The sequence below is a fragment of the Heterodontus francisci genome, unplaced genomic scaffold (genome assembly GCF_036365525.1).
Source record: "Heterodontus francisci isolate sHetFra1 unplaced genomic scaffold, sHetFra1.hap1 HAP1_SCAFFOLD_101_1, whole genome shotgun sequence".
In the NCBI taxonomy this organism is placed as follows: domain Eukaryota; kingdom Metazoa; phylum Chordata; class Chondrichthyes; order Heterodontiformes; family Heterodontidae; genus Heterodontus; species Heterodontus francisci.
The window spans coordinates 4,265,840-4,291,171 of NW_027141025.1; the positions used below are offsets into that span (position 1 = coordinate 4,265,840).

At 42.4% G+C, this 25,332-nt stretch overlaps 1 protein-coding gene across 1 annotated transcript; it reads right to left on the minus strand.

Moving 5' to 3' along the window:
• Window positions 1–627: 627 nt before the first annotated feature.
• On the minus strand, window positions 628–23,158 carry LOC137361862 (CD5 antigen-like). Its single transcript, XM_068026465.1, has 8 exons — window positions 22,965–23,158; window positions 22,669–22,770; window positions 18,672–18,728; window positions 16,162–16,346; window positions 8,368–8,682; window positions 5,515–5,829; window positions 856–1,057; window positions 628–709 (listed from the first exon to the last, which is right to left on the minus strand). Exons 1-8 carry the CDS (start codon window positions 23,156–23,158, stop codon window positions 628–630), a joined length of 1,452 nt encoding a protein of 483 aa, XP_067882566.1.
• Between the last annotated feature and the right edge of the window lie 2,174 nt (window positions 23,159–25,332).

The window sequence follows — 25,332 nt, forward strand, 5'->3', positions numbered from 1 at the left end:
GGTAACCCAGAATGGCGGAAGGTGGGAAGTGGTGTTACACAGGGCTGGGATTATTGCTGCTTAATATTTACATGAAAGATTTGGATTTAGACAAGGGAGACATCATTTCAAAATTTAAGATGACAGCAATTTGGGGATTTAGTTAACACTAAGTAAGACAGACAAAATATGGGAAAACGTTAATAAGCAGGTCGAATGGGCATACAATTGCCAAATGAGTTGAATACAGATAAGTCTAAGGTGGTCAGTGTTGATAGGAAGAATAAAGAGGCCACGTACGTCTTGTAAAATAAGAGTGAAAATGATGTAGAGCAGCAAAGAGATCTCGGGATAAGAGACACTAATCACTAGTTAACTGACAGAGATCGAAGCCAGTGATCATATATATAGGATAATCATGAATACATCTAATAAGAAATTCAGGAGAACTTTTTTATTTTTACCCAGGGAGTGGTTTGCATTTTGAATTCCGAACACATGCAATTGTTGAGGTGATTAGCAGTGATGCCTTTCAGGTAAAGCTGTATCGGTACATGACGGAAAAAGAAGTAGGTGGATATGCAAAGAGGGTTTGATGCAGTAATGTGGGGTGATACTCGTGGGCAACATAAACACCACATTGACCAGTTATGCCGAATGGCCAGATTCTGTGCTGTCCATTGCATGTCGTTCGATGGAATATCTTCCCTGTGAAGCCACGTGCACAACACTACGGAAAATGGGCACATGGAAGCACCGTTACCTGAACACATGATCCTCACATCTTCTTTATGAGAACAGTCGTGGTTACCCCACGATGCTGAGGGACATTCCCAGAGAAATGATTCGTTACCGGAACACTTCAGTTCATCCAACCAAACTGGCCCTGAGCCTGGTCCACAAGATGCAGGAAGTTCCAGGTCCAATGCCTTTCCACAGCCCAGCTGTTTGCAGACCACGTCAGCGTCCGCCAGATCCCAGGAATCATCGCAAACTGAGCCCCAGGTCCCATTGTAATAAATCTCCACTCGGCCAGTACATGGGCTTCCACCGTCAGACAGCCTTAACTGCGCGTGTTCTGTTGGACAATAGTAGAGGATGATTATACTTTCAATACACATTCACCTCATCACTCAATACAACTCATTGTACCATCACCAGCTGAAAAAAGAACTAGTTAAATGTGCCTTTGACAGGTAAATAAAACTTTTCAACTGAATTGTTTACACTTACTTCTTACATTGAGTGTAAAGAACAGAAATGGTTCAGTTAACCTTCTACATCTGGCTTTGACAAGTTATGGTCTCCAGTTCCCCTTTTATGTTTTAAACATTATGTGCGTTGTTGTACAGGCATTCACTCACATAATTAACAGTCAATTTATACTCATGTACTATAACTGTATCTGTTCCTGGTCCATGTATGTTGCCCTTATTTGGTACCTTGGACGGACATTTATGTCATCTCCTATTTCCTTTATTTTGAATAACAAGTGAATTGCATTTATCTAGCGCCGTTAATGTGATAAAACATCTCAAGGCGCGATACAGGAATGATGTCAAAGAAATTTTAACATGGAACACCTAAGAATATATTTAAGTCAGATGACCAAAAGCTAAGTCAAAGAGTTAGTTTTTATGGGGCGTCTTAAAGCAGGAAAGAGTGATTGACAGGCAGAGAGATTAAAGGAATTAATTCTACAGCGTATGACCTCCGCAGCTAGAGACACGGCCGAAGATGCTGTGCTATTAAACTCAGGAATGCTCAAGAAGCCGGAACTAAGAGCTGTCAGACTGGAACCGATTGCAAAGACAGGAGCTGTGAGGTCAAGAAGGGATTTGAAAATCGGGATGAGAATTTTAAAATCGCGCATTGCTGCACAATGTAGGTCAGTCAGCGCAGGGCAGATGGCTAAGTGGCACTTGGTCGAGACAGCAGATTTTGTCGAGGTTGTAACTAGGGATGCCAGCCAGGAGTGCATTAGAATCATCGAGCTTAGAGGGAACAAAGCAATCGACAATACTAGATAAAGGCAAAGTCGGGTGATGTCATGGAGGTGAAAATAGACAGTGTTAATCATGGTATGAATATGTGATAGAGAACTCACCTCGGCGGTCAAATATAATACAAAGGTCACAAGCAGTCTGGCTGAGTAGCACACTGTTGGTGTGGAAAGGAATGGAGTTCGTGGCAAGGGATGAGATGCGATGGGGACTGATGGCTTGTATCTTTTCAATTCTGAGTTTGAGGAATTTTTTGCTAATGCAGTACTGAAAGCCAGACAGGAATTCGGACAGTGTACAGGCTGTGGAGGGATCACGAGAGTTGGATGTGAGGTCGAGTTGGATACTGTGAGCTACATGTGGAAACTGAGGCTGTGTTTGCGGATGTCACTGAAAGGCAGCATGTAAATGAGAAATGAGTTGTCGAAGGATAGATCCTTTGGTGACACGATAGGCGACTTTGCAGGAGCGGGAAGAGAAGCCATTGCAGATAAATTTCTGACTATGACCATATAGATAAGACTGGAACCAGCTGGGTGTTAATGGAAAGGGCTTGGAGCAGAATTCCATGATCACTCATATCAAAAGCTGTATGCAAGTCAAGAATGATCAGCAGGCACCGGTTACATTTGTTACAATCACTTAGGAGGTCATTTGTGACTTTGGTAAGAGTTGTTTTGTTCCTGTGGTGTGGATAGAAATCTGATTTGAGAAATTAAAACATGCAACTCCATAAAAGATGACCATGGATTTGGGTGGCGTCAACACATTCAAAGACTTTGGCGAGGTATGAACAGTTGGAGCCGGGGCAGTAATTTGCATGGACAGGTGGTCAATGGCTCCTTTTTGAGGAGAGGTTGATGACTGCTGATTTGAAGGACATGGGGCTGAGCATGAAGAGAGAGAAAGAGAGAGAGAGAGCGAGAGAGCGAGAGAGAGAGAGAGAGAGAGAATCGTTAATATTGTCAGCTAACATGGGGACCAGGAAGTGAATGTGTGTGTTCGGCAGTTTAGTAGAGATAAGGTGCAGGCAGCAATATGTGGATTTCATCAACAGCACAGGTACAGAGAGAGCGTGGGGAATTCTTGGAGAGAAACAAGAAATGCCAAATCAGGGTGATGGTATGGGGTGGGGGTGGGGAATTGATAGGAAGTTAGGTCTGGTGGGTTGGGGAAGAAAGGGAAGCAGTGGAAGGCGACTGAACTGACATTTTTGAACTTTGTAACAAAAAATCCACGAGCTCCTCTCACTTACTTTTGGATTTGAGGGTGGACGAGGCAGGGGAGTGGTTCAGGAGGAAGATTTGTGATGGAGAAGATATGCTTTGCGTTTTCTTTGCCTTCCTGGATGATATTTGACTAACGCGTGGTTTTAGTGAAGAACAGTTGGACCCGATGATGCTTTATGCAATTGATCCATTCAGTATTATATTAGCAGATAGTTCACCAGATGTCACCGTGCCTTTCTGGTTTTTTATTTGATTCTTTCAGGGGATGTGGGTGCCACTGGCAAGGCCAGAATTTGTTTAATCCACCCTACATATTTCTTTCACTTCATACTGGAGAATGTAACGTCTACAAGTTCTACCCTTGAACATCAGCCTTACAATATGCAGTATCTTCGTGTAGAACTATGTTCTAGGGTTGCGTTGATTATAAAATTATCATAAATCAATTTAATATTAATTGCATAAAAGAATCACTTACTTTTGCAAGGATGGGAATCTGCCTTTGACAATGAAGATATTTGTGTAATTTGAGAAACGTAAACCGCATGTCTGAACAGAGAATATGCAGACCTCTCTGTCCAGACAGGCTGGTGCTATTATGTTCAATGAGCAAACAAAACTTGTGAGGCACATTAGCAATTGCTATTGTCTCTAAAAGATCAATGTACTAAACTACTAATTATGTCAATATATGACTGTTGGACCGGACCAAAGAGGATAGAAAACAAATTCTCTCTGCAAAATACTGGACAGGATCAGGAAATGTCCTCTGGACAATTGAAATCCAGATGTGTAGACCTTCTGGTTGAGCAGCAAACCAGTATTTAAACTGGCGTGGAGAAAAATGATTGGACTAATTGCGTCAGGCACTTTGTAGAATAAAAATCAGCGATGTGACCCATCAGATAGAGAAGTAGAAGACAAGGAGAAGACACATGGCTTCTGTAGGTGGACATAAATGCTGGGTGGAGCTGAACATCTACCTAACTGAAGAACAAGATGAAATACTCCACTGTGTCCAGTGACTGAGTGTGTAATAACCATTCAGCACTGTAAACCTCTGACGTGAAACGTTGGAATACATTGATTTCCGCTGTGTCCGAAGCAAATACTTACTGTAAACAAACGGTATCAAATCTGAATCATTAACTGTCTCATATGTTGTAAGTTCCACTCTGTCATTGGTAAATAAATGTTCGTTGGAACCACCCCAAAGCATATGTCCATACTTACATTCTGCATAATGCAACATCCCTGGAACATATGCCCGCATTGACATGCTGCACAATGGAACTTTCAAGCATCGAGTCTGAAACATCTGTCTACTTTTATACACAGCCTAATGAAACTTACACCAGCTCAAATCCCACACAGCTACCTCCACTTATATACTGTACAATGGAACTGATTGCAAGCTCGGCGCCGGATTTGATACCAGAGCTGAGATTCCAATTCCATATTCTATTTATCACAAGGGCGTTATCTTTCACCTCTATCATCCTTCAGCTCCATTCCTGCCTCAGCCCATCTGCTGCTGAAATGCTCACCCATGCTTTGTTGCCTGCAGAACCGACTATTTTAATGTTCTCCTGGGCCATCACCCGTCCTGCACCCTCCATAAACATCAGCTCATCCGAAGCATTGTTGCCTGTCCTACATGAAGCCTCTCTCAGGAGCGCCACTGTACTCACTGATGTAGACTGGTTTCCCTGCCACCAATGCCTCGAGTTTTCAATTATGATCTTCATGTTTAGACCCTTCATGCTCTCCCCCTGCCATCAGTATAACCTCCTCCAGCCTGAATCATTTCAAGAGCTCTGCTTTTCTCTGAATCCAGCTTCTTGTCCATCACCCACTTCCATCTCCACAACTTTCAGTCTTGCCTTTAACCATCTAACCCACCAGGTCAGAATTTCCACCCGACATATCTCTGTGTCTCCGGCTCTTCAAATCCAACCTTCTGCCAAAGAATTTAGTCACTCACTCCAACATCTCTTTGTTTGGCTCTGTGTCAGTTTTCTGTCCGATTACACTCCTGATAAATTCTTTGTAATGTAGGTGTTTACTGAAAGTTCTGTCATAAAAAGTTCTTGTTGCTTAATTGTGCCCGTGTCCTCTCTCTCTCTGCACACCACCCCCATCCAGCCCCAGATCCCCCAGCGCCCACCATCCTCACCCCCACTACCTGAATGAAATTACTGGTTTGAGACACCCAGGAACAAATGACCTATATTACGAATTTTCTGAGCAGATTAGACATTTCACTTTTATGTTTTTGTAAAAACGGTGAAGAATTTGTTCACCTGCACACAGGACCCCGACATCCATACTGTCAGTCAGAGACGAATTCAATGTGAATAAGCTGCAGTTCTGGAGCTGCAATTCGTTTCCTTCACATTGGACATCATTCACCCAGACGGGTCCTTCACTCTTTCCATCCTTTGAATAGTTATAACTGGCTGTCGCTTCACCGCAGCCCAGCTGTGTACAGACCACGTTGGCATCATTCAGGGTCCAGTGTCTATCCTGCAATCTCCCCCAGCTGCCGGTGTAGTAAATCTCCACTCGCCCATCACAATGGCTTGCCCCGTTAGTCAGCCTCAGTGACCAATTTTCATCTACGATATGAAACACATTGAGAATGATGAAACTGAAGCAAAACATCTCATAACTTACTGCCACCAGAAACGTTATTAATTTGAATGGTTACTGTTTCTGTCATCATTGTTCAGACGGCTTGTCAGAAGATCTTCTTCACCATTACGTTTTCTCAGTAAATACATTTTAATGACATATCTTGCACTGACTAAATTGAGCAAAAAAGGTAAAATGAACTGTGGTTGAGCGTGGCAAATACCGCCTATTGATAAGTGATGAGACCGAAGGGAGGAGCAGGGGCTCTAAATGGCTCCTGACAGATGACAGTTCCTTTTCTTCCATATGGAGAGAAACAGACAAGTTTAAGTTGACATAATGCATCCGATGAAGTCTCAAATTACCTCACAAGCAATGAAACACTTTTGATTTGTAGTCACTAATGCTGACAGGTGACTGACACGAGGGACTGAAGGTCGTTCCCCTCTCCACATGTACTGATATTTCCTGCTCTCGCCCTGGACCTGAAAATATCATCAACGATTCTTCCAATTTCGCCTCCTCATCTTCACATGGTTCATCTTCAACTCTTCCATTCCCTTCCTCAACATCACTGTCTCTGATTTTGGGGATAGGCTATTAACCAGTATAAAGAGTTACTCCAGTGACCCTCACAGTTACCTTGTCTATGATTCCACACACCCCGATTCCTCTAATGACTCTATCACATTCTTCCACTTTCTCCATCTGCATTGTATCTGTCTGGTGATGCAACCTTCCATACCAGTGCTTCCAGATATGTCTTCCTTTTTCCTCAAACAAGGACTCTCCTCACCTCATCATCCACCCACCATGGTTGATTGGGCCCTCAAGCACGTCCATTCCATTTTCCATACTTCTGCTTTCACCCTTTCCCCCCTCCCAGAACCATGATAGGATTCTGCTTCTCCTCACCTTCCATTCCACCAGCTTCCATACTCAATAGATGATCTTCCACCATTTCTACCACCTTGAATGTGATGCCACGAGCAAGCACATCTTCCCCTTCCCTCCACTTTTAACATTCTGAAGGGACCATTCGCTCTGTGGTACCCTGATGCACTCTTCAATCATTCTCAACACCCTTTCCCACAGGAGCATTCCATGAAAGCGCAGGAGATGCTGCCACTGCCCTGTTACCTCTACCTTTCTCACCATCCAAGCCTCCAAGCACCTCTTCCAAGTGAAACAGTGATTACTTGTACTTTCACTGCATTTACTGTGTTGACAGATCATAATGCTGTCTCCTGTACATCGGGAGACCAAACACAGTTGAGTGATTACTTTGCAAAACACCTTTGTTCAGTCTGTAATCTTTACCTTCAGCTTCTGGTTGCCTGTCATTTTCATTCTTTATTCCACTCCCACTCTGAACTCTCCCTCCGCTTTCTCCTACACAATTCCAATGAAGGTTAACATAAGTTTGAGAAACAGCCCTTCATCTTCCCACGAGCTTCTTTACAGCGTTTGGATTCAACACTGTGTTCAGCAATTTCAGGTCTGATTCCCTCCCCCTTTTCCTTCTTTTGGGACGATATTTTGCCTTCCAATGTAGACCACCTCTATAAATGTGCTTTTTACTTGACCCATTCCATATCTTTTTGCCTTGCATTGTCCCTTTTGCCATTTAATCTCTCCTGTCTCATTCCATATCACAGACGGTGCCTTTCATTCTTTCCTTGTTTTCCCCTTTCATTATAAACATGTTAAATCTCTATGTTCCGATGGAAGATCCGCAAACTGAAAGATCGATACTGTTTCTCTCAACATACATGCTGCCAGATCTGCTGAATATTTCCAGCACTTACTGTTTTTATTACCTATGTTTTAAATTGTGAAACGTGGGAGAACGTTTGTGTTGAGCAATGTCCCACGTACAGTGATCTGATAACTGAACAGATAATCTGTTATATGAGTAAGCTGATTGATGGATAAATGTAATCCTGGAAACTGGGAGAATTGTAATTTACATCAAGTTTGTTAAATAATCAAAGAAATAACACATTGGTGAAATAACGAGTTACTTCACTCACTATCATTTTATTGCACTTGGTGTAATAGAAATTCAAATTTATCTCACTACTTATCTGGAAACAAGTTCACAGTGTTTTCTATTGTACAGCTGATCTTTGCAGAGAATTCCATGATAATTCATATTTTAACTGCCAACATTAATAACAGTTTCAATGCTCGAGCAACATCTCCATTCTATGGCAGTGGTGCTGAGAGCAAATTGCTAATTCTATAGCCCTTGAATAATGCCCCAGATTTACCCGGAAAGAGATATTATATGACGAGAATTACTAACAACAGGACATTGTATGTATTCAATGTTTATTGGACTGAAACTCTTGGATTCATTTGTAATTTCTAATAAACCCACAAACACGTCTTTGGATCTTAGTGTCAAAGGAAGCATGCGATCAGAAAAACTAGTGAATCAGCGACCTGTGGAAATAGTCAATGATGCTTGACAGTAGAACAGTTGGTGTATTTCAGTTCAATTGACTGAGATGACTCACCAGTACAGATGACACTGGCATCATTTTCATGTGAGCAGCTAAACTGTTCCCAGGATGAAACAGGACAATCCCACAATCGTGTCTCGTTCCCCCGACACCTGTAATTTTCCTTCCACACTGGACCGGTTCCCTTTCCAAAGTGAGCTCCTCTCGGGATTGAGTTTACTGCCCCACACTGAAGGTGCTCACAGACCACGTTGGCGACTTCCATATCAAAGTAAAGGTCACACAGCGTCCACCACTGGTCTCCATGTAGCACCTCCACCCGGCCAGAGCATCTGTTCATCCCATCAACCAATCGAGGTCCATATTTCCCTGTATTGGAAACAAATCCAGATCCAAGTAATTTATAAATCATTCTCCGCATAGAAACAGCAAAATAGAGAATGGGTAAAAAAGTTGAATCTTATCTACCACGATCATCTATCCATACTTTACACAAATTATCTATTCAAAACAATTAAAATTACCACAGCAGATCAAAAGCAAAATACTACGGATGTTGGAAATCTGAAATAAAACAGAAAATGCTGGAAATACTGAGCAGGGCTAGCAGTATCTGTGGAGAGAGCAAGAGAGTTATTTTTCAGGTTTGTGTCCTTTCATCGCAATACTTACTACAGGGCCTCGTGAAGAAGTTGGCTGAACACTCAACAATTAACAGGTCTTCTTGCAAACGCGAATCGATTGTTGGTCTCTATCTCTTTTGTCTTGGAATATAAAACTCAGAAGGATGTGATGTTTCTGTTGTATCTGTTGTCGCTTTTGGGCACCGCACTTCACAAAACCATTGGCTTTGGAGGTGGTGCAGGACAGAGTCACTAGAATGACAACAATGCTTAAAGCGTTACATTCTGAAGGCAAGTTGCATAAACTTTGTTTGTCGTAGATTGAGTTTAGAAGAAGTACAGCTTATCTAGTTGATGTGTTTAGAATTTTTAAGGGGTTTGATAGATGAGCTGTAGAAGACTAGAAGAACGAATATCAAACAAGGCCATTTAGGAGCTGCTTTTCTTTATGAGGGATGTGGGCATCTCTGGCAGATGTGGCAGTTATTGCTCAACGCTATTTGCCCTTGAAACCGTTGTCAGGCCCTTCATTTTGAAATGCACTTGTCCGCATACGGAACGTTCTTCTGCAACGCTGTAAGGTAGTTAGAGTTCAGGCAAAGTGTGCAAGCATAATTTGTACCTTTAGCTGCATCTGTTGTAAACAGAGTGGAACTTTAGAATGTGGCAATTTTTGGGTAAGACTGAACTTTAGCCTTGACATTTAGAACTTAACTTGAAATTCAAAAAAAGTTGCAAGGCAGTTCACTATTAGCAGTTAACAGTGCAAGTCAGGTTGGTAGTAAGTAATCAATCAGCTGTGATTGCCCGAATGGAGATAATTACTGTGAGCTGGAAACTGTCTATACCGTTGCAACTTGAAAGTTCCTGAAAAGACCGATGAGATTAAACTTCTGGTCAGGCACAGAGAGTAACCATTGTTCACAATGTTGATTGAATTCATTAGGAACAACGTTTGGAAATTGGAATTTGCTAAGAGTAAGAATTAGGTGCAGAGGGGGAATTTTTTTTTCATTCTTTCACAGGGGATAGGGTGTTGGCTAGGCTGGCATTTACCATCCATCCCTAATTGTCATGGCAACGATGGTGGTAAGCCGTCTTCTTCTACCGCTGCTGTCCAAGTGCTCTCGCTCCACCCACAGAAGGGAGTTCCATGATTTTGACCCAGCGACAGGGAAGGAATGGTGATATAGTTCCAAGTCAGGATGGTGTTTGCCTTGGAGGGAAACTTGCAGGTGGTGGTGTTCCCATCCACCTGCTGTCCATGTCCTCCTAGATAGTAGAGGGCCTGGGGTTGGATGGATGTGCTTTGTTTTGCCTGTTAAGCTTGAGTAAGTGAGTGGAGTCACCGATTTAAAACAGCACCACAGCCAGAAGCATGAAAGCCTATTGAAAGAGGCAGACACCAGACAAATAGAGGGGAAAACTCATTCAGTGAAGCAATTGTTCTGTCAGAGTATGACAGGGTGTGGGTAAGTTGCAAATATGTATTAAGTTAATTGGTGAGTGCTTAGTGTTTTGGCGTTAGCTAACCAGTAAAGTAGCTTTCAAGCTAAAAAGCAACTGCACATAATTTTACCTCTAAAATAAAGACAGACTAAGTTCTGGCACAGCAGTTTTTTCTCTGGATATAGGAATTTGTGGGTAACTGAACTGTCCCGAGAGAACATGTCTGTAGTAGATGTCTCCACCTAGAAACTCTCTGGCTCAGGGTCATAGAGCTGATGTGGCAATTGGAGAAAATCCAACGGGAGTAAGAGGAGTATTGGACATAAAAACAAGAAATGCTGGAATCACTCAGCAAGTCTGGCAGCATCTGTGGAAAGAGAAGCAGAGTTAACGTTTCGGGTCAGGGACCCTTCTTCGGAACTGACAAATATTAGAAAAGTCACAGATTATAAGCAAGTGAGGTGGGGGTGGGGCAAGAGATAACAAAGGAGAAGGTGTAGATTGGACCAGGCCACATAGCTGACCAAAAGGTCACGGAGCAAAGGCAAACAATATGTTAATGGTGTGTTGAAAGACAAAGCATTAGTACAGATTGTCTTTCAACACTCCATTGACATGTTGTTTGCCTTTGCTCCGTGACCTTTTGGTCAGCTATGTGGCCTGGTCCAATCGACACCTTCTCCTTTGTTATCTCTTGCCCCACCCCCACCTCACTTGCTTATAATCTGTGACTTTTCTAATATTTGTCAATTCCGAAGAAGGGTCACTGACCCGAAACGTTAACTCTGCTTCTCTTTCCACAGATGCTGCCAGACCTGCTGAGTGATTCCAGCATTTCTTGTTTTTATTTCAGATTTCCAGCATCCGCATTATTTTGCTTTTATTATAGGAGTATTGGACAGTTTGCTGCAGATTTCAGTCACACCTTGTGGAGAGCGGTAGGATCAGAATGAGTTTGTTGCAGCTTATAGTGCACAGTAATTGAACTCCAGATGTAATGGAGAACGAGGATATGCAGAAAGTGAATCTATCCAACAGGAACAATGTACTGGCTATTTGTGAGGATAAGGATGAATACTGTCAGAAGAACAGCCAGAATGTTGAGCATGATATATTGGGATAGGAAGCTGTTCAAAAGGAGGAGGAGTGGAGCATAATGTGATACTTTTAAGTGATTCAATAATTAGGGCATTAAGAGTCCCACACAATATTTGCCCAACTTGTGCGAAGTGAGGGATATCTCAGATCAGATTGTAAGAATACAGTGGAAATATCTAGTCGTTGTGGACCATGTAGGGGCCACCAGCATAGGAAAGAGTAGGCAAGAGGTTATTTTCAAAGAGTACCAGGAGCTGAAATATAAAAGAATATCTCAAGGATTATAATCTCTAGATTATTTTGCAAGCCGCTTGTACATTGGCATCGGAAAAGAAACGATTCGGGAGATGAAAACGTAGTTGAAGGTTATGTTGTTGGAAAGAGGTGTTACATTTCATGGGACCCTGGCACCTGTACTGGGATATTAAAGAACTGCTGTGTTGGAATGCGATTCACCTGAATCCGGTTGGGATCAGGGTCCTAGAATAAAGGATAAATAGGGTTGTTACAGGAACCTTAATCTAGTAACTGGGTGAGGGGAGGCTGGTGGGTGGCGGGGTGAGGGGGTAGAGCACAGTTGTAATTGTAGCATATCTAGGCACTACAGGGGAAGGGAATACTGAAGATGCAACATTTGAGTAAAACCAATTTACGGTTTTACGTTACGTGCATTTGCGCTGAAAACAGTGGTTGCTTTCTTGAAAAAAGAGTTGTTAGAAATACTGTCAGAAATACTGGAGAAATAATTGGAACTAGTGGAAGCTGTCGGTTTATATGTAGTGCAGAACGGAAATGTGGGCAGAATCATACCAGTGATAGGTCATTGCATGTTCCTGTTCTGGCTGTAATGGTCATTTAATTATATTCCATGATAAGACAGTGCACGCCATTGTTCTAGTCACTGATTGGTCAGCTATTGTGCATCGTGGCAAGTCAATCCATACTGCTGTTCTGGTCGTGGTATGTTGGCTGCACAGTAGGTGATGGTGCGTTTCTTGAGTAGAGAAAGCCAGATATTCACTGAGGAGCAGGTCACTGTTAGAGGGACAATATGGTATTTATCGCTCTCCATAGCGTCCCTGACACAGTGAATGGGACAAGCTTGCCATCAAGCAAGCTCAACTTAAAGACCACCGCATTGAATGGTCCAATTCCAAACTCAACCTCATCTGTTATGGACTGGCATGCAAGACACAGTAACATCATAATATAAAAGAGACCACAAACATGCAAAAATGTAAAAAATAAATGCACAGATCTTCGTGAATGGCAAAGATACAAAGAATAGCAAAGGATGACAAAACAGACCGCAAGAGCTACAAAACTTTTACAATAACTTCAGAAATATATTGTCATTAAAAGCAATGTGGTCTCATTACAATGACAGTTGTGATATTATAAATGAAAATAAGGAAATGGCAGGAATTATACATAATTACTTTGCATCAGTATTTGCATGGACACAACTTTTATTCAGGTTTTTTGTTGCCGCAGTCGGCCAAATGCTGCCCTGACATTCAGGACAGTCACTCTCAGCTGGAATACAGCTGTATCATACATGTTTGTACAAAGGGTGTGATGAGGTCTGAAGCTGAGTGGTCTGAACAAACACAAACTGAGCGTCAGTGAGTAGTTTATTGGTAAGTACTGCTTGATAGCGCTGTAAACAACACCTTCCATCACTTTGTTAATGATAGAGAGCAAACTGCTGGGTCAGCAATTAGAAAATTGCAATTGTCACACTGCTATTTAAAGAAGGTTATCGAGTGAACCGAGGGAATTACAGATTGTTTCGCCTAACAGCTGTTGTCAGGAAATTGCTAGAGTGTACATTTAAAGATGGAGTATCTGATCACCTTGAAAAGTTACAGCTAATCAGAGAGAGCCAGCGTGGATTTGTAAAAGGTAGATCATGCCTGATGAACCTGATCAAATATTTTGTGGAGGTAACTAAAGTAGAGGACAGGGGAACTTCAATGGATGTTATTCAGATGAACTTCCAGAAAGCACTCAACAAAATCCCTCGTAACTGATTGTTGGCTAAAGTTGAAGCTCATAGAATTTAGGGAAAATTATTGACCTACTTAGGACGTTAGTTTCGTGACAGGAGATAAGACAGCAGGGATAATGGGCAGCTCCTCCAACTGGCAGGATGTGATGGCGCCGTCCCACAGGAACCTCAACTATTCACCATATTTATTAATGATTTAGATGACTGAATATAAATCCACACATAATTGACATACTCAGTATTGCCATTGAAAGAAACCATCAGCCATTTTGTAATCATGTATATTTTAAGCATAACTTAACAAAAAAAAAAAGATTCCATGACTATTTCAATATTGGTGAGTGTGAGGTGTCCAATTTGGACTTAAAAAGATTACAGTACTTTCTAAATGGTGAAAAGCCGGACGCAGCACAGGGAAAAGAGACTTCAGGGTCATGGGCAAGTGCAGGAACGGAAAGCAAAACAGCCAATTGAATGCTGTGCTTTATATCTAGTGGAATGGAATGCAAGGGGCGAGAAATGATGCTACAGCTAAAAAAAAACTGGTCAGGCCCCATCTGGTGCAATGTTAAGCTATGGGCAATTTGCTTTGGGAAGGATATGTTGACCAGGGAGAGTGTGCAGCATAAAAGATGCTAGAATGATTCTTTGGCTTCAAATGTTTCTGTTTTTTATTCATTCATTTGATGTAGGTGTCGCCGGCAAGGCCAGCATTCATTGTTCATGTCTCGTTACCTTTCACAACTGGGCTATGTAAGAGGACAGTCAAGAGTCAACAGCATTGCTGTAGGTCTCTGGTCACATGTCGGCCAGACCAGGTAACAATGGCAGATTTCATCCCCTAAGGATATGACTAAACAAGATTTTTTTTAATAACAATCGACAATGGTTTTATGGTTACCATTACTGAGACTAGTTTTTAATTCCAGATTTATTAACTGAATTTAAATTCCACGAGCTGCGATGGTGGGAATTGAACCAGCGTCCCCAGAATTAGCCTGGGACTCTGGATTGCTAGTCCAGTGACATTAGCACCACACCATTGCCTCCCCTCATTATGAAGAAGGATTACACAAACTGTGGCTGGGTTCCCTGAAATTTATAAGAGTCATGTCCTTTCACATTCCCAGCCTATGTCTTCCAGCTGCTGGAAAGTCTTTGGGAATTCTGCAGGTGAGCTACTTGCCACAGAATGCCGATCATCTGACCTGCTCCACTCGCCACTACATTATTGTGAATGGTCGAGTTCAGTTTCTTGTCAATGACAACACCCAGTAGGATTTGATGGTGGTACTGAATTCACTGATTATAATAGCTAGGGGAGATGATATTGTCTCTCTTGTTGGAAATAGTCATTAACTGACACGGAGGTGGTGAGTGTGTTACTTTCTACCTATCAGCCCAAGTCTAAATAATGTCCTGATCTTGATGTAATTGGGCATGAACTGTTTCTTAATCCGAGGAATTGTGAATGGAACTAAAGACCATGCAATCATCAGCAAAAAGCCGAACTTCGGACATTTTGATGGTGGGAAGGTAACTGACCAAGCACCAGAAGTTACTTGGGCCTCAGAGAACAATTAGAAAACACATTTTTCTATTAAAACCGTGGAAATCTGGAACATTCCCGAAAGTAAAGAGCGGTGGATGTTACATTTAATCTAAATTTTCAGGACTAATATTGATACATTTTTGTTAGCTCGGTGTATCAAAGAATCCGGTTCAAAGCGAGGTAAAGAGACTTGAAGAAAATATCATCTATGATATAACTGAATGATCGAACAGGCTAGTGCAACTGAAAGCTGTGTACTGATAATGTGGATATGTGTCTGATCCTGTCATATTTAGCGGGTAAAATGCACACATTCTATAAAATAACTTTGTAATCTTTCACTTCTGGCCTGATTGCACTGAGCAGTGCTGGAGTACAGCCGTTCTTGTATGCCCTGCCGTTCAGTAAGTGTTAACGTGGGCACAGTGGAACAGTGGTTAGCATCACAGCTCCAGTGACCTGGGTTCAGTTCTGGGTGCTGTCTGTGCGGAGTTTGCACGTTCTCCCTGTGAATGCGTGGGATTCTGCCGCGTGCTCTCGTTTCATTCCACAGCGAAAGACTTGCAGGTCGATAGTAAGTTGACCATTGTAAATTAACCCTACTGTGGGTAGGTGCTACGAGAATGGTAGGTAATGTAGGATTAGTATAAATTGGTGGTTGTTGGTCGGCATAGACTCGGTGGGCCGAAGGACCTGTTTCAATGTTGTATGATAAGAATAATAACGTGGGCAGGGAGGGTCAGAAGGCTATTGTAATGTCGGATCATTCGTGGTGTTCAAATTAAAGTATCGAAATAGGCCAGTGCATATTCATTTAGTCAACTCCCAACTGTTGCAGCCAATATTTAATTCTAAATATACATTCGGTGCAGTGGTAAACAAACTTGCGAAAATTCTGCTTCTTGCAGAATAAATGTTAAGAATTATAACCATCTTGTTTACCAGTAATTGTGGGTATTTTGTACCACATTACACCAGACCTTCAGCAGTAATAGTAAACTATAATGACTAGTTTAGATATGAACCTTTCAGACAGCAACATGGGAATGCCACCTTCCTTTGTTTTCCCAATATTAAGCAGGAAGTTGTCTGCTTTTAGGTAAGTCTGTACTCACCGGAACAGATCACACTGGCATCGTTCCTGTGGCTGCACTCCTGCTGAGTTCCTTGAAAAAGACGGCAGTCCAATAAACTGGACTCGTTTCCAGTGCATTCAAAGATATCAGTCCGTAAGAGGCCAGTACCCTCTCCAAAATGGGCATATCTTGGCACAGACACGGCGACTCCACACTGAAGCTGACTACAGACCACATTGGCGTCTTTCAAATCCCAGTCAAGGTCACACACTGTTCCCCAGTTTTCACCGTACTGGATCTCCAGTCTGCCTGAGCATGGAGAGTCTCCGGATGTTAGTCTAGGATATCTGTGATCTTAATAAGCATATTGTATCATAATTAGCATAATACTTTAATAATCACAATAATACAAATATTTACATTTCTATTCGCATCTGATTAATCACAGATCTGGCAACATTCGTTCTCAGATTCTGTTCAAAACTGATTATGCTGGATTTCCTGCATCACTACTGCTGATAATGTGACAGAACTATAATGTTTAAAATGTTCCTTTATTTATTTATAACTTCCCCAGTCGCCGTCACTGTCACTGAGAAACATGCTCTGTATCAGCAGTTAGAACTGGGCAAGAAGTATTGTGTGACAAGAACTGGTGCTAGGAGTACTGTTGTTCATATTTAACATAAATGATTTCGACTCAGAAAAGGGACGTACAATTGTAATATTCACTAATGACATCTACTTGGAGCAATAGTTAATACAAAGGCAGATTGTGAGCAAAATACTTTACGTTAACGAAATTGTAAGTGAATTTTAATGCAGATAAATGTACACTTACACATTTGGGTAGGAAGACTGAGAAGCCATATTCCTTGGACAATGATAATCTAAATTGCATCGAGGAGCAATGGGACTTCGGGGCACAGATACAAAAATCAATAAAATATCAATACATGTTAACAAAGCTCTTGGAAATGCAAAAAAAGATAGAGGTTTGTTTATGAGAGATACGTATGAGAGATCTTTGAATGCACTGGAAACGAGTCCAGTTTATTGGACTGCCGTCTTTTTCAAGGAACTCAGCAGGGGTGCAGCCACAGGAACGATGCCAGTGTGATCTGTTCGGGGAGTCACACCCAGCACAAGGAAATATTTGGTGTTGATTGGGAGTAGGTTGATTGGGTGCAAACTAGTCAGTGTTTCCCTGCTTTTCCAGGCAGTGTGTAACTGAGCAACTTTACACCATATCAGTTGAATCCTCGTGCTGTAACTGCTGTAACTGTACTGGATCAGCTTGGCCAGAGTTGTCGCCAGTTTCAGAGCACTGATCTTCAGCACTGCAGCTGCAGTATTATCGGGCCCTTAACGTTTGCTTTGTGCTGTGTGCTCAGCCGCTTCTTAATGTTGTGTGCCGTAATCTTCGGAATGGAGCAAACAATAGAACGCATTTGCACAGCGCTAACCCATTGACATGAATTATCACATAATACGTCTCACCTTTTGTCAGTCTGAATAACTACCTTTAACCACACTTTGTTGATTGTTTTGTACCCAGTTTTCTACTGTCTGTCATGATCACCCTTCAAAGCCCTTCATATGAAATTAATTATCTTGAAACCACATTCACAGTTTTAAGTTTAAAAACTGGACAGACAGTTTATGACCAGCAAGATGCAGCAGTCAGCATATTATCATAGAATGTTCACAGCACAGAAGGAGGCCATTCAGCCCGTTGTGTCCATGCTGGTTCTCAGTAAGAGTACCTCAGCTAGTCCTATGCTTCTGCCCTTTCTCCATAGTCATGCAAAGATTTTCTCTTCAGGTGCTTGTCCAATTCCATATTGAAAGCCACAATTGAATCTGTCTCCATCAGACTTGCAGGCAGCACATTCCAGATCCTAACCACTCGCTGTATAAATAACTTATTCCTCATGTCACGTTTGGTTCTTTTGCCATCCACCTTATAACAGTGTCCTCTGGTTATTGACCTTTCAGCCAAGAGGAACTCTTCTTCTCTATCGACTCTGTCTTGACCACTCATGATTTTGAACACCTCTATCAAATTTACTCGTAACGTTCTCTGTTCTAAGGAGAGCAACCACAGCTTCTCCAACCTATCAATGTAACTGAAGTCTTTCATCTCTTGAACCTTCCTTGTAAATCCCTTCTACACCCATTCTAAAGCATTCACATTCTTCTGAAGTGTCGTGCCCAGACTTGTACACAATACGCCAGTTGAGGTGAACCCAGTGTTTCACAAATGTTGAAAATAGCTTCCTTACTTTTGTACTCGATGCCTCTATTTAAAAAGGTCAACATTCCATTGCCCGATTAACCACTTTCTCAACCTGCCATGCTGCCTTCAACGATTTGATTAGAAACACTCCCAGGTCACTCTTGGCTGCAGTCACTTTATAATTGTACCCTTGAAAAGAGACCGGCAGCTAGCATTAAAAGAAATCCCAAAGTTTTCTCTCGACAGAGAAATAGTAAAAGGGTGGTAAAAGGAGGAGTGGGGCCGATTAGGGATCAGAAAGTGGATTTACATATGGAGGTAGCGGGTATAGTTGAGGTAGTAACTGGATTCTTTGCGTCTGGCTTTACTAAGGAAGAAGATGCAACACAGGCAATGGTGAAAGAGGAGGTAATTCAGATACTAGAGGGGTTTAAAATTAATAAAGAGGATGTATTAGATATAACCTGTTATATATGAACTTACACTTTGAACATCCAAATTAGGACCAGGAGTAGGCGACTCAACCCCTCGAGCCTGCTCCACCATTCAATGAGTTCACGTTTGAACTGATGACTCCGCATTTCCACCTGCTCCCGATAACCTTCCACCCCCTTGGTTATCAAGAATCTACCTACCTCTGCCTTAAAAAAATCAAAGACTCTGCTTCAACTGCTTTTTGAGGATGAGAATTCCAAAGACTCACGACCCTCTGAGAGAAAGAAATTCTCCACATCTCTGTCTTAAATGGGCGACCCCTTATTTTTAAACAGTGACCCCTAGTTCGAGATTCTCACACAAGGGAAAACATCTTTTCCACAACAACACTGTCAAGTCCCCTCAGGATTTTATGTTTCAATCATGTCGCCTCTTACTCTTCTAAATTCCAGAGGATGCAAGCCCAGCCTGTCAAATCCTTCCTCGGATAACAGGTCACCCATTCAAGATATTAGACCAGTAAACCTTCTCTGTACTGCCTCCAACGCATTTACATCATTCCTTAAATAAGGAGACTAGTACTGGACACAATATTCCAGATGTGGTCTCACCAATGCCCTGTGTCGCTGAAGCATAGCCTCTCTACATTTGTATTCAATTCCACTCACGATAAATTATAACATTCTCCTTGCTTTCTTAATTCCGTGCTGTACCTGCAGACCAGCGTTTTGCGTTTCATACTCTGGGACACCCATATCCCTCTGTATCTCAGAGCTCTGCAATCTCTCAGCATTTAGATAATATGCTTCCCTTCTATTCTTGCTGCCAAAGTGGGCAATTTCACACTTCCACACATTATACTCCATTTGCCAGGTCTTTGCCCACTCAATTAACCTAATTATAGCTGTTTGCAGACTCCTTATGTCCTCTTCACAAGTTACATTCTTACCTAACATTGTGTCATTAGCAAATTTAGCAAGCATACCGTCGGTCCCTGCATCTAAGTCATTTCGATGAATTGTGAAACGTTGGGGCCCCAGCACAGATCCCTATGGCACACCACTCGTTACATCTTGTCAACCAACAAAATGACCCATTTATGCCTACTCTCTGTTTCCTCTGAGCTAACCCATCTTCCATCCATGTTAATATGTTACCCCCTCCACCATGAGCTTTTATTTTCTGCAATAGCCTTTGATGTGGCAACTTATCAAATGCCTTGTGGAAATCTAAGTACAATACATCTCCCAGTTGCCCTTCATCCACAGTACATGTAATTCCCTCAAAGAACTCCAATCAATTGGTGAAACATGATTTCCCTTTCACAAAGCCATGTTGACTATACCTGATTACCTTGAATGTTTCTAACTGCCCTGCTATAACATCTTTAATAAAAGCTTGTAACATTTTCCCTAAGGCAGGTGTTAAACTAATTGACCTGTAGTTTCCTGCTTGCTGTTTCCCTCCTTTTCTGACTAAAGGAGTTGCATTCGCTATTTTCCAATCCAAATGAACCTTCCCCGAATCTGGGGAATGTTGGTAAATTAAAATTAACGCATCAACTACCTCACTTGCCACTTCTTTTAACACCCGAGGATGAAGTCCATCAGGTCCCGGGGACTTGTCAGCCTGCAGCTGCAACAATTTGCTCAGTACCTTTTCCCTGGTGTTTGCAATTTTCTTGAGTTCCTCCGTCCCTTCCATTTCCCGACTTACAGCTAAAACTGGGATGTTACTTTTATACTCAATAGTGAAGATCGCTGCCAAATATCTGTTCAATTCATCTGTCATCTCCTTATTTTCCATTATTAACTCTCCAGACTCATATTTTATAAGTTCAACGCTCACTTTATTACCTCTTTTCTTTATTTTTAAAAATATATGTATATATGTAAACTCTTACTATCTGTCCTTATATATCTATCTAGCCGTATCTCGTCCTCTAATGTTACTTGCCTTATCAATCTTTTAGTCATCCTTTGTTTTTAAAAAAATATTCTGTCCAATCTTTTGACCTGCCTCCCATCTTTGCGCAATTACAGGCTTTTTCTTTAAGTTTGATACGACCTTTGGCTGTTTTCCTTAACCACGGATGGTGGGACCCACTCTTGGAATGTTTCTTTCTCGTTCAAATGTGAGAAATTGTGTATTCTGAAATATTCCCTGAAATGTCTGCCACTGAAACTCTATTGACCTATCCCTTCACCTGATTTGCCAATTTACTTTAGCTAGCTCTGCATTCATGTCCTCATAATTGCCCTTATTTAAGTTTAAAATATGAGTCTTGGACCCACTCTGCTCTCCCTCAAACTGAATGTAAAATTCAATCATATCATGATCGCTGCTACCTAGGGGCGCCTTCACTGTGAGGTCATTAATTATTCCTACCTCTTTGCACAATACCAGGTCTAGTATATCCTACTTTCTGGTTGGCTCCACAAGGTATTGTTCCAAGAAATTATCCCGAGAATATTCTATGCAGTCCTCATCTAGGCTATCTCTGCCCATCTGACTTTTCCAGTCTAAATTTAGGCGAAAATCCGCCCCTAATTATCACTGTACCTTTCTGACAGGCTGCCATTTTTTATTCATTTATAACCTGCCCCACAGTGTGGTTAATGTCAGGTGGTCTGTACACCACTTCTGACAAGCAAATTCTTGCCTTAATGATTTTTCATCTCTACCCGAACAGCTTCGACATCCTGGTCTCCTGAACTTAGTCATCCCTCACCATTGCGCTAATACCATCATTAATTAACAGAGCTACCCCTCCACCTATTCCTAGCTTCTTGCCCTTCCTAAATTCCATGTATCCTTCAATCTTCAGGTCCCTGTCTATATATATAAATGAACTAAACTTTGGTGTACAGGGCACAATTTCAAAGTTTGCAGATGATACAAAACTTGGAAGTATTGTGAACTGTGAGGAGGATAGTGCAGATCTTCAAACGGACATTGGCAAGTTGGTGGACTGGGCAGGCAGTTGGCAGATGAAGTTCAATGCAGGGAAATGTGAAGTGATTCATTTTGGTCGGACTGACATGAAGATAAAATATAAAATGAACAGTTCAATTCTCAAGGGGATACAGGAGCAGAGGGACCTTGGTTTAATAGTACATAATTCATTGACGGTGGCAGGCTAGGTTGAGAGAGCGTTAAATACAGCATACACGGCCCTGGGCTTTATTAATCGGTGCATAGAGTGCAAGAGCAAGGAAGTTATGTTGAACTTGTATGAGACACTAGTTCGTCCTCAGCTGGAGCATTGCATCCAGTTCTGGGCGCCGCACGTGAGGAAAGATGTGAGGGCATTGGTGAGAATACAGAGACGTTTCATGAGAATGGTTCCAGGGATGAGGAATTTCAGTTATGAAGATAAATTGGAGAAGTTTGTATTGTTTTCCTTGGAGAAGAGAAGGCTGAGAGGTGAATAGACAGCGATATTCAAAATAATGAGGATTCTGCACAGAGTAGGGAGAGAGAAATTGTTTCCACTGGTGAAAGGATCGAGAAGGAAATGGCACCGATTTAATGCATTTGGTAAAATAAGCTAAAGTGACATGCGGAAAAAGTTTTTCATGCAGCGAGTGTTAAAGATCTGGAATGTTTGTCTGATAACGTGGTGCAAACTGGTTCCATTGCAGCATTCAAAATGGAACTAGACAGTTATATGAAAAGGAAGAATGTGCAGAGTTATGGAGTGAAGGCAGGGAAATGGAACTGAGTGAATTTCTCTTTCAGAGAGCCCATGCAGTCATGATGGGCCGAATAGTCTCCTTCTGCACTTTAACAGTTCAGTGATTCTGTGATATTGCCTCTCCTCCGTGTTCCAACCAGAATGTATCAGTTCACACTTCTCTGCATCAAATTACATCTGCAACCTGTCCGCCCATTTCACCAGCCTCGCTTTATCCTCCTGAAGTCTACTGCTATCCACCTTCCTGGCCATGTTTTCAGGCAAACTCGCCTCCTTTCTTCCAATAGTTCAACGGTGTTGAGTTTAATCGTTACAGCTACTTCCGGAACTATCTTAGCTCCTTTGTTTAATATTCTGTGCATTTTACTTTCTCAATATTTCCTAAAATTTAAAAGGCAATGCGCAGGCAGCGGTGGGATCTTAATGCGCACTTTCCTCTTGTGATACCCACAATAACTGCGGACCCATTACTTCAGCTCCCCGAGGCTGAGAAACCTACCCCTCTCCCTCCCCTGCTCCCCAGTCTCAGCTTCACAATCTGTGTAATACATCAAATCTGAGGCGAAGCGATCATTGCAGGCGGACAGCCGGTCTGACAGTGCATGCCGGGTAGCGGCTGCTGGGTTGATGAATGGAGAGTTGGATTGAGATTGTGACATTTCCATCGGTTCAGATCATTTTCTGCGGCTTTCGGGAAAATCTCAATGGAAACTGCACTGTCTGTATTGTAAATGTGCTGAGTATCAGGTATTTGCTGCTGCCGGTGGAGAATGTTTATTAAATATGGTGCTAATGATATAATTTTAAACAGTGATCCGAATATTAACATTAATTCTAACCGGAGATTACTGGAATTATTAACATCTGACTTTCCAGGTACGGACCGTCCCGGATTGTTTTACCTTTGCTTCTTCCCAGATTCTATCAGCCGCGGCAGGAGATGAGAGACTGAGAAAGATTTTTACCTGAACAGATGACGCCGGCATCATTGAAGTGTGAGTAGGGATAGTGATCCCATTGCTCTGACTGACAGTCCTGCAGAGTGGCCTCAGTCCCGCTGCACTCTACATCACTCGTCACAACGGGTCCGGACCCTTCCCCAAAGTGAGCCCGGACCGGTGCAGAGACCGCGGTCCCGCAGCCCAGCTCCCGACACACAACAGCGGCGTCCGGCAGGTCCCAGTACGAGCCAAACACAGTCCCCCACTGTCCGCTGTAGTGAATCTCCACTCTCCCAGCGCACCGACTGCCCCCATTCACCAGTCTCAGCTTCACCATCTCTGTAAAATATCAGAAATATCGTCAAGCGGTTATAGTGTTTTAAACCCAAAGGATCCCAATGCACGGACGCTCCGAATTCACCAGGCATGAATGGATAGGAACATCAGTCTGCACTCAGAACCCTAATAAAACCCGGAGTAAATATTACACATGTAAAAAAGAGATGGAAATACTAATAAACGGTGCAAACGAGCAGGGAACCGGGAGACAGCCGGATATTCCCATCAATGGGCACCGTGTGGCGAAAAGGTCAGAATAGATTTAACCTGCAGAGGTGGGGAGATGGGCGTGGCTGTAATGATCACATCTTTACGTGCTCAATACTGATTGGAGGAACACAGTGAGATCCCAGCACCAGGAAAGAGCAGAGGAAATTGCACCCTCACCTAGCACAACCAATAAAGATGAGGCTGGATGTTCATGTGATCTCGATGTCAGTGCAGATTTGTGAGGTGAACCTTTGGACCAGCAACAGTGTCAGTGGAGCTGATCGTTCACTCTCTGCTCATTAGAGACCCTCAGTTATTGTCCCTCCACATGAAGAAAGCAGTCATCGCTCAGCTAGGTAAAAGTGTGAGTGGAGCTGATCCTTCATATTCTGCGCTTCAGAGACCCTCAGTTATCGTCCCTCCGCATGAAGGCTGCAGCCATCTCTCAGCTAGGTAACAGTGTTAATGGAACTGATCCTTCACACTCTGCTCTTTGGAGACCCACAGTTATTGTCCCTCCACATGAAGACAGCAGCCATCTCTCAGCTGGGTAACAGTGTCAGTGGAGCTGATCATTCACACTCTGCTCTTCAGGGACCCTCAGTTATTGTCCCTCCACATGAAGGCAGCAGTTAACTTCCAGCTAGGTAACAGTGTGAGTGGAGCTGATCATTCACACTCTGCACTTCAGGGACCCTCAGTTATTATCCCTTCACATGAAGGCAACAGTCGTCTTTCAGCTAGAATTAAAGATCTTTTGCAACACTGTGAGGGACACATTCACTTTCTGACTGGCAACCGGGCAGCAGGTTAATCCGCTGGTACTGAGATTGTCGCTCAAGCTTAATATTTAATGGGATGGATTAGAGCAGAGAGATAGCAGGTAGTGTGAAAGTAAAGGGCGATTACCTAAAGGGTCAGCATGACTGTTCCCAGGTCTGCCTGAAATGAGAAGTTAACAATTAGAGTTCACTGGGACAATAAATGAATGAAAATGTTAGAAAGAAAAGACACAAATACAACTAAATGCAGGGTCATTATTCCCATCGCTTTGCAGATGAAGTTATACCGGGATGTGTGATTTCCTTCCGTAAAAGCGAAAATACAATTTCTGCAACAAATTAATATTGGTAATGGGCTGAAATGTATCCAGAATTGTTTTCATATATACACACACTGAAACCCGGATACACTCTCTCCATGTGGTGACGGTGCGTCGGCCCCATGTATTACCAGTGTGAAGGTGCCTGAGAATGCGGTGGTGATGGTTCTCTCCCTTATAGAATCTTACAATGAAACAGCAAAGAGGGACGCCATTCGGCCCATGGTGCCTATGCTGTCTCTTTGTA

What these genes read in the sequence shown, in the direction of transcription:
- LOC137361862 (XM_068026465.1), bottom strand. Translation starts at nt 23,158, where the DNA reads ATGGAAATGTCACAATCTCAATCCAACTCTCCATTCATCAACCCAGCA. An exon ending in CTCAGCCTCGGGGAGCTGAA is followed by an intron (nt 22,771 to 22,964) that starts GTAATGGGTCCG and finishes AACTATTGGAAG; the next exon opens with AAAGGAGGCGAGTTTGCCTG. An exon ending in TGTCGGGGTCCTGTGTGCAG is followed by an intron (nt 1,058 to 5,514) that starts GTGAACAAATTC and finishes ATTGTCCAACAG; the next exon opens with AACACGCGCAGTTAAGGCTG.